General features: G+C 44.0%; 1 protein-coding gene across 1 annotated transcript in view; it reads right to left on the bottom strand.

Moving 5' to 3' along the window:
- PSTPIP1 (proline-serine-threonine phosphatase interacting protein 1) overlaps window positions 1–21,429 on the bottom strand; it is a 53,875-nt gene that overhangs the window by 10,716 nt on the left and 21,730 nt on the right. Inside the window, exons 4-11 of the mRNA XM_084293789.1 lie at window positions 12,041–12,075; window positions 10,499–10,605; window positions 8,486–8,548; window positions 7,285–7,383; window positions 5,365–5,410; window positions 4,423–4,502; window positions 953–1,051; window positions 144–240 (exon numbers count right to left, since the gene is read on the bottom strand). Coding sequence (XP_084149915.1) covers window positions 144–240; window positions 953–1,051; window positions 4,423–4,502; window positions 5,365–5,410; window positions 7,285–7,383; window positions 8,486–8,548; window positions 10,499–10,605; window positions 12,041–12,075 — 626 coding nt within the window. The remainder of the gene's footprint in view (window positions 1–143; window positions 241–952; window positions 1,052–4,422; window positions 4,503–5,364; window positions 5,411–7,284; window positions 7,384–8,485; window positions 8,549–10,498; window positions 10,606–12,040; window positions 12,076–21,429) is intronic.

Below are 21,429 nucleotides of genomic sequence, written 5' to 3'. Positions count from 1 at the left end.
AGCCACAGTGGGTGGGAATGAATAGCCAGAGCGGAGAGCGAGCAGGCTCCTTCAGCTGCCTTCGCTTCCAGTGGAGAGTGCTGCACCGCCACAGCCCAAAGCTAGCGGATGACTCATCTGATGAGACCGATCGGAATAATTACCTGGAGGTTGTGTTCCCGTCATTTTGGTCTTAATGAAGTAGTCTATGTCTGACTCTACAACGCAATTCTCCAAGCTTACCCGAACCTCTTCATACAACTACAAAACAGAAGTCAAGAATGTAATGTTAAACGTTTCACGTTGAATTAGCAATTAATGTTTTTCTAATAGTTTTCCCCTTAAAAGAAACTATTCTTGGTATGTGTCTGATCGGGATGGTTCTTTGGTCTGTCCCCTGTACAGCGATTTTTGTAAACACAGTTGTTGATTTGTGTTCTGAATATCCTTCTATGAGAGGAAGATAAATTAATCACAGGAATCAACCATTGAGAGTTAAAACACAGAGCTACTTGAGTGAGGAGTATGACCCACGCTTTTTAGGATGTGAGTCACAAGCCTCCAACTAGATAAAAAGTTTGAGGGGGAAAAAGCAAAGCACCGACACAGTGATGTATCCTTTGTCTTCCTATTCTGAGTCCATGGCCAGATGCCTTTCTAAAAGGTGTGCCTGAGCCCAAATATACTCAGCCGAGTAGTCTGGTATTTGGAGGCATTCCCCAGCAAACCGAGAGGAGGAGGCACACTCAGCATGTGTGCCACAGGCTGCCTAAATCCAGGTTTGTATCTGTTTTGCATCTGGGCAAAAGGGAATGAGCTTGATTGAGAAGAGTTCCCCTCTGACTGCCAGAACAGCACAACAGCCACTTTGCTGAAGACAACACATGCAGATAAGGTCAGGCCAGAGCTGTGCTGCTAAGGGACTCTAGCACTTCTTCCTCTGCATGTGAAGCTCCTCGGCAGGTGCCCCTACCTCATCATCCTTCACGCACTGCATAGAGAGCTGGTTGCAGTGAACCCACAGCGAGTTCCGGAGGATGGTGATGCGGTCACACTCCTGGAGCTGGAAGACCTGCAGCCAAAGAGACGTGAGGTAGCATCACAGCAATCATTCATTTATGTTGTTGCAGTGACAGGGCTGGGCTCCTCTGTGCCCAGCTGGCAAACCTGCAAACCGCTCTGAAGGATCTTGCATAGAGAACCTCTCTTCATCTACTAGAGGAACTACATCTACTTGCTTGTACTCAAGGGTTAAAGTGCTTGCACCAAAGTAAATTTACATTTTACAGACAAAAAGAAAGGGAAAAGGAATGCTGAGTGCTGCTGAGGAGTTCAGAGTCAGGGTCCTGTCTGCCCATTGCACTGAAATGATGTGAAACAGATCAGTAGAGTATTGTCATGAAAGGGTTTTATATATCTTAGAGGTGGAGCCAAAAACATCTAGCTCTGCTCTCTAAAATGCCTCTCCAAACTTCTCTTTTCGATCTATTTGGGGCTCTCTGGGGTTGCCTTTGCAAATTTCTAAGGTTATATTCATGGTAAAGAGAAGGCATTTTACATTTTTCTCTCTCCGTCATCTGTCTGATTCTTCTCATATTGTACAGCTGACTAGATTTGGGGAGAGTGAAAGGGAACAAAGAGGAAAAAAGTAAACTGAGATGGAGAAGAGGCAGATGAACTTTCTGTAAAAACTTAAAATAAATTCAAAAAAAAAGAAGATATCTAAGTTATACTGTTATAAGTAGAGCATCAATTTTTGGTTTTCTATGAGGTGTGAAAAGCTCAGATGCTTCCAGCCATCTGTTTCCCCTTCCATTTGCTAGTAATTATGTCCAGAACACCATAAATGTATACAATATTCAGCAGAACATTCAGTTGGGTGAGCTGCCTGCCATTGAATATCTTATCAGATTAAAAAAAAAAAAGTCAGGATTCAAGCAAGGGAGACTCAGCTGGTGCTGGGACCAGTTTCTGAGAGAAGTAGCTTTTAAAGAGAACCAGAAGGGTAGTGAAGGAGCAGTTCAGTGTCCACGCAGAATAAAAAGCCTACAGACATAGCCCCTGGAGGGCTGTTGAAATAGCAGAGAGCGAGCTGGGAGTTTTCCAGGTACATGGTGTCGGGTCAGAAATGCAGCTCAGCAAAGAGAAGTGCAGTGACTCAGGGTTGTCAAGCCCTTTGCAAATTAGGGTGTTGTATTAGACATATCCCTTGTGCCCTGCCAGCCTGTGTAACAGACTGCTTCTGGACCAGGGCTTCTCATGCCAGGGAAGATGGCACAGCCCTGTGATAAAGGTTGTCCCCGTGCTTCCACTTGCTAGGCAGGCTTTTAGGCTGTGGGTGCCTAGTGCTTAGCTACAGACCTCAGCAACCTGAGTGCTTCCAGATTCCTCCCTGCTGTGCAGTCAGAAGTTTGGGATCTTCAGCTGCCTTTTTGTACTCGTTAGTACTTCAATAGGTCTCAAGAAATCTGCCAGTTCAACCTACAAGCACTGTTTAAAGAAGGGATTAAAAATGCCTTTCCTTCATGACCGGCTGTTTGAACTAGGCCGTGGGCAGGCCACAAGCCCTGTGGGCTATGAAGGCTTTGGCCATGTGGGAGAAATAAAGTGTTCCAGGTTGTGGGATGTTTTGCTTGTTTGTTGGCTTTTTGAGAAGGGGAGAATGTGCATCTTGGGAAAATTAAGGCTTGGCAGAATTTCCATGGAATGTCTGCTGTGCCAGCCATGGGACTTTCTAGTGCTCCCAGACAGGTAGTATTTAAGAGGAAATGGAGAACAGGAAACCTATTCTCCTGGCATTTTATTTTATGTGGGAATAAAGCCTGAAGCAAGTAAACATAGCAAAAACATAGTTTAGCAGACAGACAAATGAATTTGAAGGATCGTTATGACCAAATGTATGGCTGATTTGGATGTTAACCAGTTCCTATAAATTGTGCAAAACTTACGAACCAAATGCAAATCTCTATGTCCATCCTCAGCACACTGGAAACAGAGACTTCTCTCCCAGCCATCACCTTTCAGTTGGAAGATTACTCCAAGGCACAGAGAAAATGCAGGTGGATATAACATGCTATGCAAAATAAAGATTCTGAGCAGCTTAGATATGTTTGCTCTCAGAATGCTGCAATACATTATTTTTTAGCTTGACAAGAAAATTTTACTTTCAATCTCCATTGAACTTAGGATATATATGTGTAGATATATATTTTTTTAATTTATTTATTTATTTTATTTTTTAAAAAAGAGGGGGGGAGGAGAACAAACCCTCAAACGTGTCCTGCATTACAGTAAGAAGCTATTCTGAAAATGTCTTGATAGACGTTACCTAAAAAGAATGTTTCCTTTGCTTCTAATGGATTGTCCTGGTTTCAGCTAGGATAGAATTAACTTTCCTCCGAGTAGCTGGTAGGGTGCTATGTTTTGGATTTAGGATGAGAAGAATGCTGATAGCACACTGATGTTTTAATTGTTGCAGAGCAGTGCTTACACTAAGCCAAGGACTTTTCAGCTTCTCGCTCTGTCCTGCCAGCAGCCAAGCTGGGGGTACAGCAGGAGCTGGGAGGGGACAGAGCCAGGACAGCTGACCCAAACTGGCCAAAGGGGTATTCCATACCACATGGGGTCATGCTGAGCAATATATAAGGGTGGCTAGTCAGGGTGCTCAGGGATAGGCTGGGCATCAGTCAGCGAGTGGTGAGCAATTGCATTGTGCATCACTTGTTTCGTACACGTTATTATTAGTAGGACTATTATAATTACTGTTATTATTATTATGTCCTAATAAGCTGTTTCTATCTCAACCCACAGGCTTCATTTTCCTGATTCTCTCCCCATCCCAGAGAGAGAGGGGGGAGGGTGAGTAAAGGGCTTTGTGGTGCTCAGCTGCCAGCAGGGTTAAACCACAACATGGATTAATGTAATTTAAACCACAACATGGATTAATGTAATTCTTTTTGTCTCCATTTTGGAATGTATCTTTTAAGCTAAAACTGAATTTTCATATATTCCTGTTCATCTTCTACTGGAATTACATTCTGTCACAAAGCAGTTATTCAAGAAACAGTCTTATCTTGGCTGTGATAGAGAACCATCCTTAAAGTTAGTGGGTTCTTAAGTAATGTAGTTGAAAACAGGCAAGAAAAGCTTGCAACTGGGTTGTACCAGTTCAAATACTGCTCCTCTGCAGTTGTTTCCCTCCTGTATATTTACTTACTTATGCTGAGCAAGCAAAGGGCACATAAGCAAGTGAGACATCCAGCAATTATGTCTAAATCTACTTTAGGTTTTGCAGCATTCTTGCAAAGACATTTCTTACACTGAGACTTGGTGTATAGCAAACAGCAAAACCCTTGGGACAATATCTCAAGTCTTAGACCGATAACTGTAACTAGGATAAAATAAAGAGCACACAAATATATTGCTGCAAAAGTCAATGTTTACCTCGCAGGTTTTGATATGTTCCTGCTCCCACTCTGTCCTGACCTTATCCAGCTGTTCAATGTTCTGTTTGTACACGTTCTCTGTAAACACAGACACACATAATAGAAACCCAACAGTTAGGGGAAAAAAAAAAAATGATACCATCTTTCTCTTTTTTCTCCCATTAGGATTTTGCTGTGGCTTTTGCTGTGTTTACTTTGTCAAACCACAGCCTTAAAGTATATCACAAGACTACATGAGCTTAAAACTGGTGGGCAGCAAGGAGATATACATTTTTTTTTTCTTTGCAACTTTATGCTAGACTAAGGATTCTATGCATGGCTTGCAGATCATCTGTAAAGTTTACAGCGGGGACGGTGCAAATGAGAGATCAAGAACCTGGGTCGTACCTAGGCACTGACTGTCCTTAGGCTCTTTCCCTGCTGGGCAGGTCAGGTAGAGCCTGTGATTTAGTGCAAGCTTCTACACGAGCAGTGAGTGACAAGTCTGATCTCATGCGCCGGCTCAGGTGTTTCTGGCCACATCCTTTTGGACACGTACTGTGTTTCTGGCTGAAGAACGTAGTCAAGCTACCGTGCTCGTGTACAGGGAACCTGGGGCCTCTCTATCTGTTTTGGGTTGGTTTGGGGCAATTTGAGTGTCGTTGTGCTTTCAAACTTGCTTAAAGAAGAGCTTTTATTTCCTGGGTGAAGTCCTTACAGAAGGTCTTCTATAAAACCTTTAATGACAGCATGAGATTTGCATGTCCACAAGTGAAAGTAAATGTCTCTCAGGTTTGCTGTTGTTTAGAAGCTTGCCCATTAGTCTTTGGATAGGTGACTTCACAAAACCTGACTTCAAACAGGGCTAGCTTGGGTGGTTCGGGTGGTGCTCTATCAAAATCAGTGTGCTGGTAGATTTTTGTTGAGAAAAAAAATAGTTCTGTGACAAATAGAGTATCACCTGCTTCATTTGCTGCATCTCTGCATTGCTTGGCTTTGTTCTGACTCTGAAACAGGAAGAGAAAGAAACACCCCAAATTAATTGCTGTGGTTTTTTGCTCCTAGCCCAGTGTTTTGCTGCCTCCTCCCCTTCCCCTCATAAGGTAAAGCTCAAAGTACAAATACTTCTTGGCTGTTCTGCCTTCAGGATCATAGAATCATTTAAGTTGGAAAAGACCTTAAAGATCATCAAGTCCAGCCACCTGTTCTGTCGAACACGGATTATGCAGAAGAGAGGACCAAAATTTCACAGATGTAGTTGTAAGTTACAGGCTTCAGGGGAAAACTGGCAACTTATACCAGTCCATTCAGGGATGCCTGCTATAGGAGCTCAGTGCCAGCATGACCCAGCCTGAAGCTTGTGTCTGCTGGCCAAGATGCTGTTTTATGATGTCCAGCGTGCTTTTCTAATAGATACTTACAAGCAGGAAAAAATGGCAGTTAAAAATCTCCATCTCCCAAGCTCCTCATATAATATACATATGAAAAAAACACAGCCTTTGAAACACTTTGCAAATGCCAGGCTGTTTCCCATAACAACTCAGAAATCTAAAAGCAAAATTCACTCTAAATTCACTCTAAGCAGTTTTTTTTTTTTTTTTAATCTTCAGCTTTTAAACAAATGAAAATACAGATATTATTGACAGCTCTGTTCTCCCAGGTCTTTCTGCACAGATGGTGAAGACAGTACATTAAAGCACAGCTCTAGACATCAGTATAACACATTCTCCCTTTCTGCCCTTCAAGACAATGCTCAGGTAGGGGTTCTCATGACCGTATTCCTCATCACAGCTGGTTGGAAAATGTGTAGTAGGCTGGGAACATAAGCTTCATTCTTATTTTTGTCCTGACCCAAACTGTTTGCAAGTGCTGAGCAGAATTAAACAGCCAACGTTTCTTGTGAGATGCCCCTGTGCATTTCAAATGTGCTGGCATGTGTGTGGAAATAATGGCAATGAAGCACCCTGGGATTCTTCTGCACGAAAGGAGCTGGGTCAGATTTTGATGCCATCGAGGTTGCTAAGAGCTCTGGCATAATTTCAGTAGGGCCAGGGTTTTGTCCGCTCTTTATGGCTAAGCTGGAAGGTTTTGTTCATCAAAGATAAGGGAATGCTAGAAATAAAATGTCAACTTCTGATGCCGATTTTAGTCTCCATCTCCCTACTCCTTGAGATGATTTTTGATCCTTTTTGCTTACACTGCACTGATTTTATTGAGCCAAAGGGAGTTCATTTATTTTGTTTTCTCCATCTGTTCTGCTGTGAAACGTTCCCATTAAAAGTTAGCAAATTGACAGCTACAAGTATCAGACGATGCCATGAAGGACTGCAGTGCCTTAATTTCCAATGATTTATTTTTGAGTTTGTAAATTTACTTGGAATTAAACTAACCATAAGAAGAAAAATGTTATGAAATAGATGTGTTTTAATGTAAGATACTATGCCTACTAAATGTAAGCGACCAAAAGGCAAAACTAAACTGTGTGACATACTTCTGACTTGCTTCTTTTTTTTTTTTTTTATGAATAATTTTGGAGAAAAATCTCATTCAGTTTGCTTTCAGAACTCATGAAGCAATTAAATCATAGCCTGGGATAAATAAAATTAATTAGATAACTCAGTTCCTCCCCTGCCTTTTTAAAACCCCTGATCTATCACAGGACAAGATCAGGGTTACCAAGCCCTACTGAAGAAGGTGAAGGAAGGTCTCCTTGGGAAGGTGCTTCATTTTAATTTTGATTCTAATGGGTTAATTAGAAGGAAAGCAACACCTGGCACCCTGTGGAATGAATTGTTCAACTGTGGTCTGTTGAACCTTGAAAAAGAAATCCCCAGCTTTCTCCCTTTTAGGCATCACCCCAAAGGTCTGCCATCAAAGGTACCTTTTCTGTTTGCTTCTGGTTGCCTGAAGCACTTGTCCGTTCAAAGGACTGCTCGGCCTCATCCGCCTCCTTGCACTTCTGTTCGTACGTCTTCTTTGACTGTGTTGAAATGAAATCATATGTGAGGGTAGGGAACAGAGCTGGGTTGTTTCCAACTTGACGTTCAAGGTACTTTCTCTTTTGCATGCTGGGGAAGAAATCAGTGCCCAGGCTTGGACAAAGGAGGAAACTCTCTGTGACACCATAAAGAGGTGCTTATTAAAAATAGAATGGAAAAGTCAGATTTATGCTAGCAGCATAAATCAGGCCCTCTTCTTACAGCCCTGAAATTGTTCTCTCTGTACAGCCTCAGCCAGTTCCCTGCAGAGGTGATCTCCTGCCGTGGCTGCTCCACACGGGTGTGCAGGCGGTGCTAGCAAGGTTGGTGCATCAGGCAGCTGCCTGAGCTACAGCACGGAGCCCAGGTTAGAGCACAAGCTCCCCAGGGTACGGGTGGGAACAGGCTGTCATTTCCACAGGGTGACTTGGAGCATCGGGTGGCCAATGGGTGTCTTGCCCGCTGCTCCAAGCTGTGAGGCAGAGCTGGCCCCACACAGGTAACCATCCCAAGGGAGTACTTGGAAGCCAAGTAAATCCTTACTTGCTCCAAAAGAGCTCTCTTAGAGCTTCATTTGGTACAACAGCCGTATTTAAATACGAGTTGTCAGTACCCTTCCAGCTGTAGCACCGATAGGTCTGCAACGATTTTCCCTTAGAGGCAATTGCCCCCTGGAAACCAAACCCAGCAGGCTGCAGTTCCTGTACCTGCGAGACTTCCATGTGGAGAGGTTACCTTCTGTTTGTAAGACTCCCTCACTTTTTTTAAAATGCTATTTACACAGACTGGGGAATTACATTTTCTCCTATAAGTATTTTCACCTAGAAAGAGTCAAATCCTGTTTGAATTTAACTTAATTCCTTTCTGAGTGTCTGTTTTGGACTCTTCAGAGCATTTGGCAGGGAAGATTAGCTTTCTCCTCCTGGCAGGAATCATATCCTCTTTCTCTCTCTCACACACACACACTTGTGCTCTTACACAGTTACATTCACACACGCATTTTTGACTTTTCTTCACAGGGAGGTGCACGTGATACAGATTTCACCCTGTCTATGACTGGAGCTGGTTTGCACTGAGATACCAGCACAGGAGCTCCTTGCTTACCTCCATTGTTTTCTTATAGTGGGACAACTTGTTCTTTTGCATGCGCTCCATTGCAGACTCGTACTGTAAGAAACACACAGGAGTGAGCATTTCTTTCCTTGGACTTTTCCCCCTTTCTTGGAAAGTCATTGTCAGAGTCTTCCTATGAGCCACAGGCCTGTGGGGAAGATTACCTCACTCTGCTTTTATAACTGACAGGTTTCTAAGTGACACAGGGAGCATCAGTATCAGGTTTAAAAAAAAAAAAAAAAAATCCAAGATAATTCTGCCTCAGTGGTTTCCATTAATAGCATAGGATGTAGGTCTTCATTTTCTGCCTCTTTTTTTTTTTTTTTTTTTTTCCCCTTAAGGAGATTAAGCATAACACCTAGTCACAGTGCCCATCAGCTCTGCTAGCAGAGTTCATCTGCTGGCTCAAGAGCTTGATCTCGTGTCTTTGCACAACAAACCAATGTCTCACCCATGTGAGCAAGGGTACGTGTCCATTTTGAACTCAAACAGTTTCTCTGTAATTTATATTCAGTTGCTTCTGGCAAATTTTTGCTCTATGCAATATGATTTCCATGACATAATCTGGTCAACACTGGGAAGACAGTGCTGAATTTTCTTTTATGGCTTTAATTGTGGTGTGCCCAGCCATGTGCGACAGTGAGATATGCTCCTATTTGGCAGGGGCTGGGTTTCTTCAGTGGGACTTCTGGTCCTTTGATCTTTACATTCTGCTCAAGCAAAACTCCCTCCAGGGCCACCCAGAGGCTTGCTTGACATCAGGCTGAACAGCACAGTCCTGAAAGCAGCTACAGCAGAGCCAGCACGAACACTAAATAGTGTTTTGTGAGATCACCACAAATACTGACACCTTCTAGCATGTCTGATGTTGGCTTCCTCACAGCCAATGCTAGACAGAGAGAACAGCTTGCAATGGGGTCCTGAGACTCCAAAGGAGATTTTACCTTTTCCCCAGGTCCCTATAACAGTTCCCATTTGAGTATTAGGCTTATTGTTTTCAACAGGAGAGAGAGGCTCTCTCTTTGTGGATCCCAGTAGTGAAGTGTGGGTGTGGGAGAGGAATGCAGATGACCGAGGTGCACACTGTCTGTATTTGCATGTGTAATTTGCTTTATTGGATTGTTGTGAACTTCAGAGCTCAGTAGCAGCACAGTCAGAAGCAGAGCTGGTTTTACCCACTCTCGTATTCAGTTCTGTGCTGCTCCAAGTTCCTGTGTGTCTGGGTTGTAGATACGAGTTTTGCTGCATTGAACACTGCCCATATATATTTTCATTTGTTTGAAATTGGCAAAGGACTGCATATTTGATTTTTACTGCTCCTTAAGCCATTGTTTTCAGTGTTAAGTGTCTGTCAGCTCTTTGTCTTCAAGCCTGTGGAACCAGAGGAGTAAGAGTGACCACTTGTCTCTGTGAAGAGCTACTTTTTCAAGCGACTTGGAGCTGAATAAGACCCTAGAGGATGAAATAGCCTTAAATATGCTCTGATTTTTATTATATAACATCAGCTAGATGCTATTCATAGTATCTGTAATTCAGCATGTGTGCTGCATTCAGCATAACATTCATTTTATGAATTTAAAATGATTTTATAATCATTTATGATCATAAATGATTAATTATGGTCATTTATGATTTTAGATGTTTGTGTTATCCTTTTATTTTAGTGCATGTTAGAGATCATGCAGGATCATGCCATAGCAATGTACTTAGTGCAGGTATAAAAAGAGGAAAGAAGGGATTAAGTTCTTATGGGGATAAGAATAGTATCTGCAGTTACACAGAGACGGTGGAAGTGACTAAAGCTTCTGTTTCCTGAGTTCAGAGCATTACTTAACTTGTAGCTGGGCTCAGAAAGTTGTTCCTCCACAGTCTAGTACATGGAGTGAACAGGACACGCTGGGCACATTTTATCATCTTTTGCACTATTCCCAGCCTATGGCTGGAGGCAGGTCATCAGTATGGCCCGCTGACCCAACATGGTTCCAAGTTTTGCTGATTCCTCACCTTTTTTCTTTGCTCCTTCTGTCTTTCTCGGAACTCCTCTATTCCTTTCAGTTCATCCTTCAGCATGACTGCCAGCTGGATGTGAGAGTTTCCAACGCTTTCAATTTCTAAAACAGATCAGAATTCATATGCAGTCAGCGGTAAGGTCTTTACATGTAAAGTCACGTTTTTCAGGAGATATTTCTGAGATGTGGACTCTGTACAATTTGCCACGAGCAAAGCAGCCTTTAAAAAAAAAAAGTGCATGCAGAAACACAGGGAGCCTGACATTGCTGAGGATTCACACAACCTGAACAGGGCTTATTGCAGGTCCTCTCAGTGCCTGCACATACATGGGCACGACAGCTTGCTGCAGAACTGGAGCACCCACTCAGAGCAGCCTTGGCAAATGCAGAGGCTGGCTGAGTTTCTTCACAGCCCCATTTACCCCAGCCATAGGTGTTGTGGGGTGAGGGAAGGAGGGAACTGATGCCCATCATTCCCCTGGAGTCTGCCTTTCCCTCTTCTATGGCACTGGATATTCCATTTGCCTCCAGCCTTGCACAAACATCATCAGAGGTGGTTGCAAGCTGAGGATTTTCAAGGGCCAGCTAAGGTGGACTGAATGTCAGGCCACCTGGCTGATGCTCTTGGAAGTGGCTGGTTAACATCTCTGCATTTGTCAGCTTTGGTGGCTCTGAAATGGAGCCCTGCATTTTCCAAAACTTATAGACTCACAGAATGGTTTGGGTTGGAAGGGACCTTAAAGATCACCTACTTACACCCCGCTGCCATGGGCAGGGACACCTCCCACCAGCCCAGGCTGCCCAAAGCCCCATCTAGCCTGGCCTTAAATGCGTCCAGGGATGGGGCAGCCACAGCTTCTCTGGGCAGCCTGTGCCAGTGCCCCAGTTCCTCACTGCCCTCAGAGTAAAGAATTTCTTCCTTATATCTAATCTAAATCTACCCTTTTTTAGTTTAAAACCATTACCCCTTGTCCTGTCCATACACTCCATGGTAGAGTCCCTCTCCAGCTTTTTGTAGGCCCCTTTTTGATACTGAAAGACCACTGTAAGGTCTCCCTGGAGCCTGTTGAATGCCCCCACCCAAGCTCTAAGAATACCTTAATTCACCAGCTGCTTTTCTAAGGGTGTTGTTATCCCAAACACAGGTGCCAGTACCCAGGTGCACGGTCCTATTGGCTATGGTGGTGGTGCACTTCCTGAGTGAAAGGTTTTAGCTTGGCCTTGGGCACAGTAAGCAAGCACGCTGTTTTGATGTTAGTGGTTTGTAGAGGTGGGAACAGGGCTAATGTTATGTGATTTGATCCAGGTAGGACCAGTTTGAGGAACAAGCAGTTTTCTGTGCCTCCAGAGATTGGATTTGATGCCCAGCCTTGGAGAAGGACTCTAATGAGTGCCCTTTCCCTCCACTCTCCCCACTATGGACAGGGACACAAACGTTAGAAGTGTGAGGGGGAAGAGAAAGAAAGACCCCAGAGAGGGCAAACACAATCATGTGTCTGTCTTAACCCAGGTCAGAAAGAAAGATGTAAATACTTACGTTGCTTAAGCCTCTCAAATGCTGCCTTCAGTGTGCTGTGAGACAAAAACAAGTGTGCTTTGTTAGTTTCGAAGGATGGATTGTGAATCTAGAGGAAAAACTTTCCCTCAAAAAGATCCACCCAGAAAAAAAGCTCTTAATAGTCCTGTGATAAAAATTGACCATGCTAAGAGACACAATAGCATCAATCTGTTACCACTAGGAAACGCAATAAAATGCTCCATGAAGCAAAGAATTGCAGTGCTCCTTATGTGCACCCTCTTTTTTAATCTGTATTTGTAACTGAGCGCTAACAGACATTTCTCTGTTCTTGCACGTTGCCAACGGATGCAAGTCAACTGAGTGAAATAAAGATGGTCAAGGGAAATTGGGTTTCAGAGCACTAGCCCGAAGGGTAGAGAGAAGCCAGCCCCGCCTTCTGTGTTGAATGCAGCACCAGCAAATTTTTCCTCCTTGGTCACCCTTGAAGCCGGAGCAGCTCCGCTGTGCAGCATCTCCGTCCTGCGCTTTCCTAGCACCCCCGTGTGGTGCAGCTCGCCGTCCTTGGAAGGACACGAGGCGCTGAGAGCTGTGAGACTGTTGCTCACAGGGGCTCCCAACATCCCAGAAGCACAACATGAATAACCCGTGCTGTAAAATGAGGCCTCAGGCTGTGATATACAGTGTGGAGGTGACCAGAAACTGGCACTGCTCCTCTGGTGGACCAGTGCGTCGGGGAGAGCGGTCCTGCAGTGGGGAGTTGCAGGAGGACGTGAAGGGGTAATGGTAGTTCACCTGATGTCCTGGTTTTTGGTGAACCAGAGTCCTTTTAGAAAGCAGCAGAAAGACCAGTATAGAGGTGACAGGAGAGGAAAGAGCACAGTCTGTAAGGGGCCTTTTCAACTTAATCAGCTCTAGCTCCGAGTTCACAGGCTGGAAGGACATTTGCATACACAGAAGCCAAGACAGTGGGTGTGGTGATTTTGAGTTTTTTCAGAGGCAAGGAGGGAAAGAGTTCTGGGCTCTCCAGAGTGTGCCCAGCTGCCTCAGACAGGAGGCCAGGGGAAAAGCCTCCAAAATCTCCTTGGCTGAAGCCTGGCTACTGGGAGAGCCCAGAAGAGGATGCGGATCACTCCTCAGCCATGTGTGACTGCAGATGGGGAGGGAAATCCTGCATCTCCTGGGTGTTCCAGGAGGCTTAGGAGATGTGTGAAGGGTCCTAATTGCCCTGTGTTAATTTAGGCTGGACATCTGTTTCCTAATCAAAGCTGGTTGTCCAAGTAGCAAGACCACATTACCAGGCAGAAGAAAAGTGCACAGAGGATGGGAAAGACTGGGTCTGTCCTCAGTGATAGCTGCCCTGCAATGTGCTTCCAAATCTAGCTTCGTATCTGTCCATGGAAATATAACGAAAAAGCTTTCAGCCAGAAACCATGAGCATTCATCTACATGTCTTTCAGTATCTTTTCAAGGAAATAACTATGGTAAACTATTTTTTTTTGGTGGCGGATTATCATCCTCACAATATTCAGTCATTTTGAAGGTTCAGTCACCTTTCCTTCTGTACCCTTGTTCACACAAAGTGAGTCTGGAGTGGAAACTTTGATGGAAACTAAATTTTCACAACACAATGGAGAAAAAAAAAAAAAAAAAAAAAAAAAAACATGATTAATTACAGCTCATTTAATTAAAAACTTGAAATCAAAAACCAAGTTGAATATCAGTAGCTGAGTTAGCTTTTCCCCTGCTAAAAGTTCTAACAGATTATTTTGAAAACTTAAGCTAATTTTATTCCATAGGTATATTTTTCCTTTTTTTTTTTTTTTTTATTACAGACTGTCCAATGGGATGTGGGAAGTATGCTAGCAACTTCATGCTAGAAATAGGTAAATACTGACATTTTAAAAACAGAGGACACTTGTAAATTGCACACACTGTTTTTGCGTGACATATTAATCTGTTTTTCAGAGATTTTTTCATCGATATTGGTGATTTGAATTATGGCAAGGCTGAAAAAGCTGCTGTAATGGATACTGAAAAAAAAAAATCATTATCAATACATATCCAGGACAAAAGCATTTTGCTGCTTATTTTGTTTTCCAGACATCAGAGCTACCAGAGTAGATCATGATAAGCCATACAGGAAGCTTCTCTCATTTTTGCTGGCTTTCTGTAAGGTGGTTTTGCTGGTTTTCTGGTATAATAACGCACCTGGCTATTAGCTGGGGACACCCATTTGCCCCCACATGGTCTTTAGTTGCTATTTCAGAAAGCTCTGGCCTTTTGCTCCTGGCATAAAAGATCTGCGCAGGCAGTTCCTTAGCTGCTGGTTAGGGCAAGGCCACAGTCCCTAAGAAGACAGAAATAGATTTAAGCCATTTCCTTCCCCATTTTTATAATAATGTTCTGAAATCAGTGAATCAGATCCTTCATCCCTATGGTGCTTGGAGTAGCAACCATGTTGTTGTGCTAGCTTATGTAGGGGGGAGGACAAGTAAATCAAATCTCGACCCACAGATCCTTCAGGTATTCCTCTATGCTTTCTGGGCTGCAGGGATGTGCTGGCTGCAGCAGCAGCAATCCTTCAGATAAGTTTTTCTCTGCTGCTAGATGCTCAGATTATGCCAGTGAAATATATAATGTCAGCACTTTGGAGAGTTTCCTGGAAGCATCCCATGTAGCAGACGTACGTAAGAGTTTGAATTCAGTCGGTACCCTTGTATATACAGTACCTACTGCCTCTTTCTTCTGTGGGGTGTGACTCTCTAATAAGATTGGTGAGAGTTTGATTCCAAAGCAACCAAAGTGAGGGTGTCTTGCTCTTAGGAACACTTCTACACAGTGCTTTATCCTCACAGTATATTGTGCTGCTTGGCATTGCGGTAGTAATTTATTTTGTTGTTGTTTTTTTTTCTAGCCAAATTAGAAAACCTGAGGCTGAAAATAATTCAAGGAAAACTACAGTTCCCCCTCTCCTCTCTCTCTTTTTTTTTTTTTTTTTACTTCCTTATAGCTGGTGTTTCCATGCCTGTTCAGGAAAACTTGAACCACCCCAGCTAAGGACAAGACACCTTTGGGCATCTTTACAATGCAGCCCCTTGCGAACGTCTCAGTGAAATAGGGTTGGACACGAATTTGCTGTGCTTGTTTGTTAAGGCTCCCCCTTGGACATTTAAAGATTACGTTTGTCAAAATGAATTTCAGGTGCAGACAGGATTAAACCTGAACCTGGAAAAATGGGGAACAGATAGAGCTATTTTGACAGCCATTCCGCAGCAACCTCTGGTGATTTTTGCCATCTAGTGGCTGAGATTTTGGTACTGTAGTATCCTCTGACTCGAGCACAGCAGAACTGAACTGCTCTTGTAAAATATGCACTTTTCAGTGTTTGTTTTTCCAAGTGGATTGGTAGAAGGAGACTAACAGAGCTTTTAGAGGAACGGGGCAGCCAAGGAGAGGTGTAGAGAATGCGAGCATGTGGCGGTAAAGCTCATTATTCAGCATTTTTAGCTCTGTAGGTTTCAAAATCCTTTCCAAAGCAGACTTGCCCAAATTTACCTGGCAACCCAATCTCCCTAGGGTACTGACCGCAGGTCCCTGTGGCTCTCCTCTAAGAGGATAGGCATTTACGGAATGCATCGTTAGAGAGCTCGGTTTGATTTCTTTCTCTCAGCAGAACTTGCCTCTGTTTTCAAGGCAGGAAATGCATCCTGTATTTGAGAAGAGGGGCCTCGCTTGGCAGTGTGAGAAGTAGCGGGGAACCACCACGTCTGATCATAAATTCATTTCACTCACTACAAAATCTTCTTATAGTCAGTCCAGGAGGGGAACTTAGCACAGGGTTTGGAACAGCATGGGTGGCAACATTTAAAACTGAACCTGTCCCAGCTGCTCTCAGCATTTGCTTCCCCTTGTTTGGTCTCTTGGACCTTGCTTTTGCTAGGGAGCTGCGCTGTTGCTGGAGAGAAGACTGTGTTGGGCAGCCCTGCGTGACACCAGGATTGCTAGGAAATGCACTGCAGATGGGGCTCTGGTACCTTCTTCAGAGTCACCACAGGCTGAATTTTATGGCACTAGAGTTGCACTCAGCAGAGCTCTCAGTGGCAGTGCTGAGGCCACTACATACCCTGGTGAATGGCTCTTTTGTAACCGTAGGCTTGCTGGCTTGGGCATTTTTTTTTCAGTACTTTTCTTCCTCACTGAATTAGAGACTGATTTAATTGAGTAATTCATAGAGTCCCTCTACATCTTGTACACAGGAAAGTAAAACATAAGCTCTTCTAACCGGAAAACCACAGCTCTTTTTAAATTTTCTTTCTTTTTTATCTTTACTTGGTGAAATAGAAGTGGAAAATAACCCCACCTTCCTCTAAAATAGTCTTCCTTTTTGCTCAGTTTACATTTTAACATCAATCCAATCTACACTGTTCTGCTCTTACTGTTTTTTTGGGTTTTGTTTTGGTTTTAAACATTCTTTCTGAAGCTGGGAGAAGTCTCTGCCAGATGCAGCCTGCCTGCAGAGCGCTTTCCAGCAGTCCTGTTCACCCACTGCCTCAGAAACCCACTCACTGCCTGCCCCCTCTGAGGCCATGGTTAACATCTGTCTTCCCTCCTGCCATGTAGGATAGACCTAAGGTGGTATTACCAACACTTTTTCTGTGAAGTGTAGTGGCGGTAACAAAGTGGGGAGAAACAAGTCCAAAAGTCTCAGTCACTGTGCACCTGGGGGGTCTCTGCAGGGATGGATTTGGGGAGGGTCGAGGAGAGGGAAGTGTGGGTGTGGAGGGGGAAGTTGTGCTCTTTAACCAGGGAGATAACGCCTCACTACCCAGCCTGATGCCAGGCACATAGCAGAGTATTGCACGCCAGAATCACATCTAGCATCGCTTGCCAGGATGTTTTCTTCTTGTCCTCAAGCAGAAAGGCAAAACCACCCTGTGCGACTAGAAAGATTTCTGTACAGGTACCAGCTGTGGTGTGATGTTTAAACCACCTGCGGTGGAGAAAAGGCCTGAGCAGCACCTTTCTGTCTGCTGGAGCCCAGGTTTTTGTCTGTTTACAAGTTAGCTGCAGCAAGGCGCCAGCATGAGTAGCCAGCCATTAGGGGAGGCTGTAGCATGCAGCAGGCTGGGCTCAGCGTCAGGTGGGATGGACCGTGTCTTTCATGAAAATAGCCACAGATGTGGAGAGTTCCTCTAATGCTGCGGTGAGTCTGCATGCGTCTTTTGCTGTTGCTACTTACATATTTTCAGATAAGTGTCAGAAGCGGAAGCAGCCCCGGACTGAATGGGAACAGGGTGATACCATCATTCTCAGGGCTGGTTGCTGGGAGCACGCACGAATCTCCCCAGGCTTTGCTGGGACAAGAGAGCAAACAGACCCCTTGTGACTGCAGAATGACCTATGGCATTCCAATCAATGGGTAAAACAATTGAAACAATTCATGTACCTCTCACATAAGACTGAATTTCCCCATCTCCTGCTCAAAAATGCCCGTCCTCATCGCTAGAGCGCATGTCTAGATTGGGTTTAACAACTGAGCAGAGGCACACTTCTTTCAAGCACATGCTTGGATCTATTTTCATAGCATCCTGAAAGTTCAGGATATGAGAGTGTGAGTGTATAAACTCTGTGCAGGTTCAGAACTTTTGAGTGGAAAATATTTAACCATGGAAGAATGTGACCTTCCAAAAGGTTTTTAGCCTCAGTTTAAAAATGTTTGCTTTGTGTGAATAATACAGAGGATTGTGTATATTATGTGGCAGACATGCTATATTTATACACAGGAAGCAGCAGTTTGGCATTTTGTTACAGGTGCCCTCACCCCATGCTCGCTGAAATATTCTGTTTCAGGCATTGCGAAGAAGGGCAGAGCAGGCACAGGTCTGCAAGAACTGCCCTTTCTCAAGGTCTGAAGGAGATGCTAGTGGAAAAGAAGGAAGGAAAAACATAGGAAATCATATACACAAGAAGAGACAAGCAGGACAAATGACAAAAACAGCAGTTGTCAGACGAGGCAGATTTAACCAGCTACCGCATGTTTACATCGGTTACTTTACAGAAAAGCTGAGATCCCAGAGGCTCTGTTTCAGCTGAAGCAGAAGATGTGTCTGAAAACTGGGCTCTGTGGTATACTTTTTTTCATATTCTTCTGCCGAAGAGTTGCCCAAAGCTACTGCATGGAAATTCCTAGTCACCTTGCAGCCTGAAAGGTGTTTCCTCTGAAAGGTAGGAGCTCTGAAAAGAATCATCTGTTACTGGGAGTGCTACCAGTAAACACTTGCAAATTTGTTCTCAGTTTGTAACTCAGCTGAAAATCCTCACTCCCTGTGCATCCTTTCCCATGTGTGCAATGCAGAATATGGAGGCTATAAAAAGATACAGCAGTTTAAACTTCATAATATGTAGTTCCCTCTCCCCTGTTGGAAATCAGCATAACCTGTGCTTTGCCAAGAATATACAGCTATAACTTTGTAATCATCATTTTCATAATTTCTTGGATAATTAGAGACTATGAAATTTCAATATATAAACTAAGAAAAAAAAGTGGGTTATCAGAGCTTTAAACTTAAATGTCTTCATTTCTACTTTATATTTTAAAATACCCATTAACCCTGACTTCTGATAGGTGAGCTCCAGAGGTCTGTTTCTGGGCAGTGTCCATCCTCCTACTTTGACTGCTGCAATCCTCACGCCATGCCCACTCCTCAGGTTCTGCCCTGTCCCTCCCTAGGTCTGACCCACCCCAGAGTTACGTCTGCACTGCTATTTGAAGGGAGGGACGTTCCCTTCAGATAGCTGTTCTCCTCCCAGCACTTTCCCTAAGACTCCCCAGCTTCCCATATTTCCACATACAGTGCTCATTCACAGCTGTGCTGGGACAGCCGGGTGATTGCCTTGAAAGAAGCAGCCAGCCTTTTCCAGGTGTTCGATGGTGTTATGGAGCTCAGTGTGTGTGTAAGACCAAAAAGCAGGGGGACTGCAGCTTACCACTGCAGGCACGCCTTGAGAAACCTTGCCGAAAGGATGCTAACCTGCCTCTGTTGTGATGTCTCAGCTAACGTGGCAAGTGTGGTGAGGCAGGTTAGAAATGAACAACAAAAAAGGCACTTCTACATGTAACAGGCAAGTGCGTTGCTTTGCTAGGAGATTCAGTGGATGCTAAAACGTTTCAGGATTTCAAATAAGATCAAGGCCCAAGAAAACTCTGCTGGGGGCTATTCAATATAAAGCTGCTGCTGGTTTGGCAGCCCCTGAACCACCAGTTGTTAAGGTCAGATTGCTTAGGAGAAACTCTCATATGCTTGGTCTGTTCTGCCCTTCCACACAGACCTGGTGCCAGGGACGGGATATTAGGCTGAACAGATTTTGGTCTGAGCATGCGTGACCCTTCTTGCAGTATGGAACTTGTGTTTAAGTGTATGTCTCCTTCTGTGTTTGAGAGTGAACTTCCCAAGGCTTCCAGCAATTGCTGAGTTAGGTCTGTGCCACGTGCCAAAAGGGGATATCTCTCTTCCCTGTCGGAAATAATTTCTATCAGCTGCAGTGCCTGAAGCAAGGGCAAGAAGACAGAATGCCCAAAATTGCTTAAACTAGGCTGAATGGATGCGTGTTTTGGCTGTTAGGCAGCACTTTCAGGGAACTTTTACTTCTTGAGATGATATCTGCAGTGTTTGTTTGCCGTGCCCATGGTAACCAGCATCAACTGCTTTTAGAAGTCCTGCCTTTGCTTTTTTAATTTAAAAAAAAAAAAAAAAAAAAGTTGTTCCTCATCTCCCTGTCTTGCTTTGTAGGAAAATTTTCTCTAGCTGTAGGCTAAACTTAGCCATTTCCTATAGCAGTTAGAAAAGGACCAGTGAGGAACCAACTGCAGCAAACTGCATCTCTGGTAAGCAGCGCTGAAAACTCATGCCCTGCTAGCTCTCAGGTCAAAGTGCCTTCCTCATATTTCTAGTGCCAAGGACTGTGCAGGCAGACCTTTTCCCAGATTCAGATGTTTCACTACTGAGTATCAGCAGTAGTAAAGTGTCCTCCTACAGTTTTGGACCATAGTTGTCTCTGCCAAGCACTACTGGGGCTGGGGCCAGAGGGGTCAGTTCCCTCATCAGGAGCTTGCTGACAGGTCCCCAATATCTCCTCATCCTATTGAGGCACCCAGCCTGGCTACCAGCAGCACATTCTGTGCCTTCCTCTATATCAAACTTTTGTAGTGATGGTGGAAGAACAAGCACTGGAGAGTATACAGGCGGAAACCCAATGTCTGTTGTCACCTACGTTTTTACTAAGAGCAACAGAGAGTGGTCCCAACGCTGCTGTTGTATTTCCGTGAGCATTCCCTACTACTCGTCTTTTGAGTCAGCAGCACCTTTCTTCATCTGTACATTTCAGTAAATAAAGACAGGTAGCAGAAACTATTTATACATTCAGATGAATTCAGCAACTTGCTACAGGCCAAGCAAAAGCTGGGGGTGAAGGAAAGCATGGGTTTGCCGCCGATGTTTTGCCTGGACCGCTAGACAGGGACAGCTGTTCACCCCAGGTTTGTGCTGCTTCTGCCACGCGCTGCTTTCCCTACCTGCTACAGAGCATCAATTTGACCTGCTGGAGGGATGGGAGGTTTTTGGAGCCAATTCATTAGGTTCAGCAGTTTGTTTATAATGTGCTAAGCAGAATTAATTTTCTTTGCGGTTGTTTCCCTTAAGGTTTTCTGGGAGTTCTCTGGCACTGAAAGTTTATCAGTAGTTGTCTTCTTTCTTTTTATCAACCTTTTAAAAGGCAGGCAGCCACCTTCCTGATAATGAGAACTACTGGAATGTGAAATGACTTCCTGGAGAAGTGACAGAAAGCTTTAGCAACTGAGATACTTAAAAGGTGACTGAAATTCAGACTAGAGGATAATTTTGCATTATCAAGGAAATAAGCAAGTGATCTAAAAATAATAATTCTTGCTCCTCAGTGATATATAGCATGGCATAGGGAGTTCTGTAAAATTCTGAGAAGAAAAAAAAAAAAAAAAGGAAGAGGAGGGGTTTGAGGAAGCTGGTTTTTTTTCCTGGTGATTGCTGAATGCAAGTTTTAGGTATCCATACCTGCACAACACCTTAGTTAGACTTCATTTGAGAAATACTGCTACCCAAAGATACATTCAAAGATGTGAATAGCCCCATTCAGATATCTGTAATACTTCCTGTCAGGTATTTGTGATACTACTAGTATTCACTGTGCTATCAAATAATAGGGAACCCTAAAAAGAGGAAGCACTTGGTGCAACACAGGGCGCTACTTGTAGGACAAACCTCTCAAGCTCTTACTAAGGGCAGAAGGTGAGTTCCCTGCCTCCAGCCTCTCTGGAGGACTGACCCTGGGAGCAGCGCTGCTATCAGCAATGCATGCCATCTAAACAAACAAAC

Source organism: Netta rufina (genome assembly GCF_964035555.1).
Source record: "Netta rufina genome assembly, chromosome: 11".
Taxonomy (NCBI): domain Eukaryota; kingdom Metazoa; phylum Chordata; class Aves; order Anseriformes; family Anatidae; genus Netta; species Netta rufina.
The sequence above is the reverse complement of the archived record's forward strand: the minus strand, read 5'-3'. Positions and strand labels throughout refer to the sequence as shown.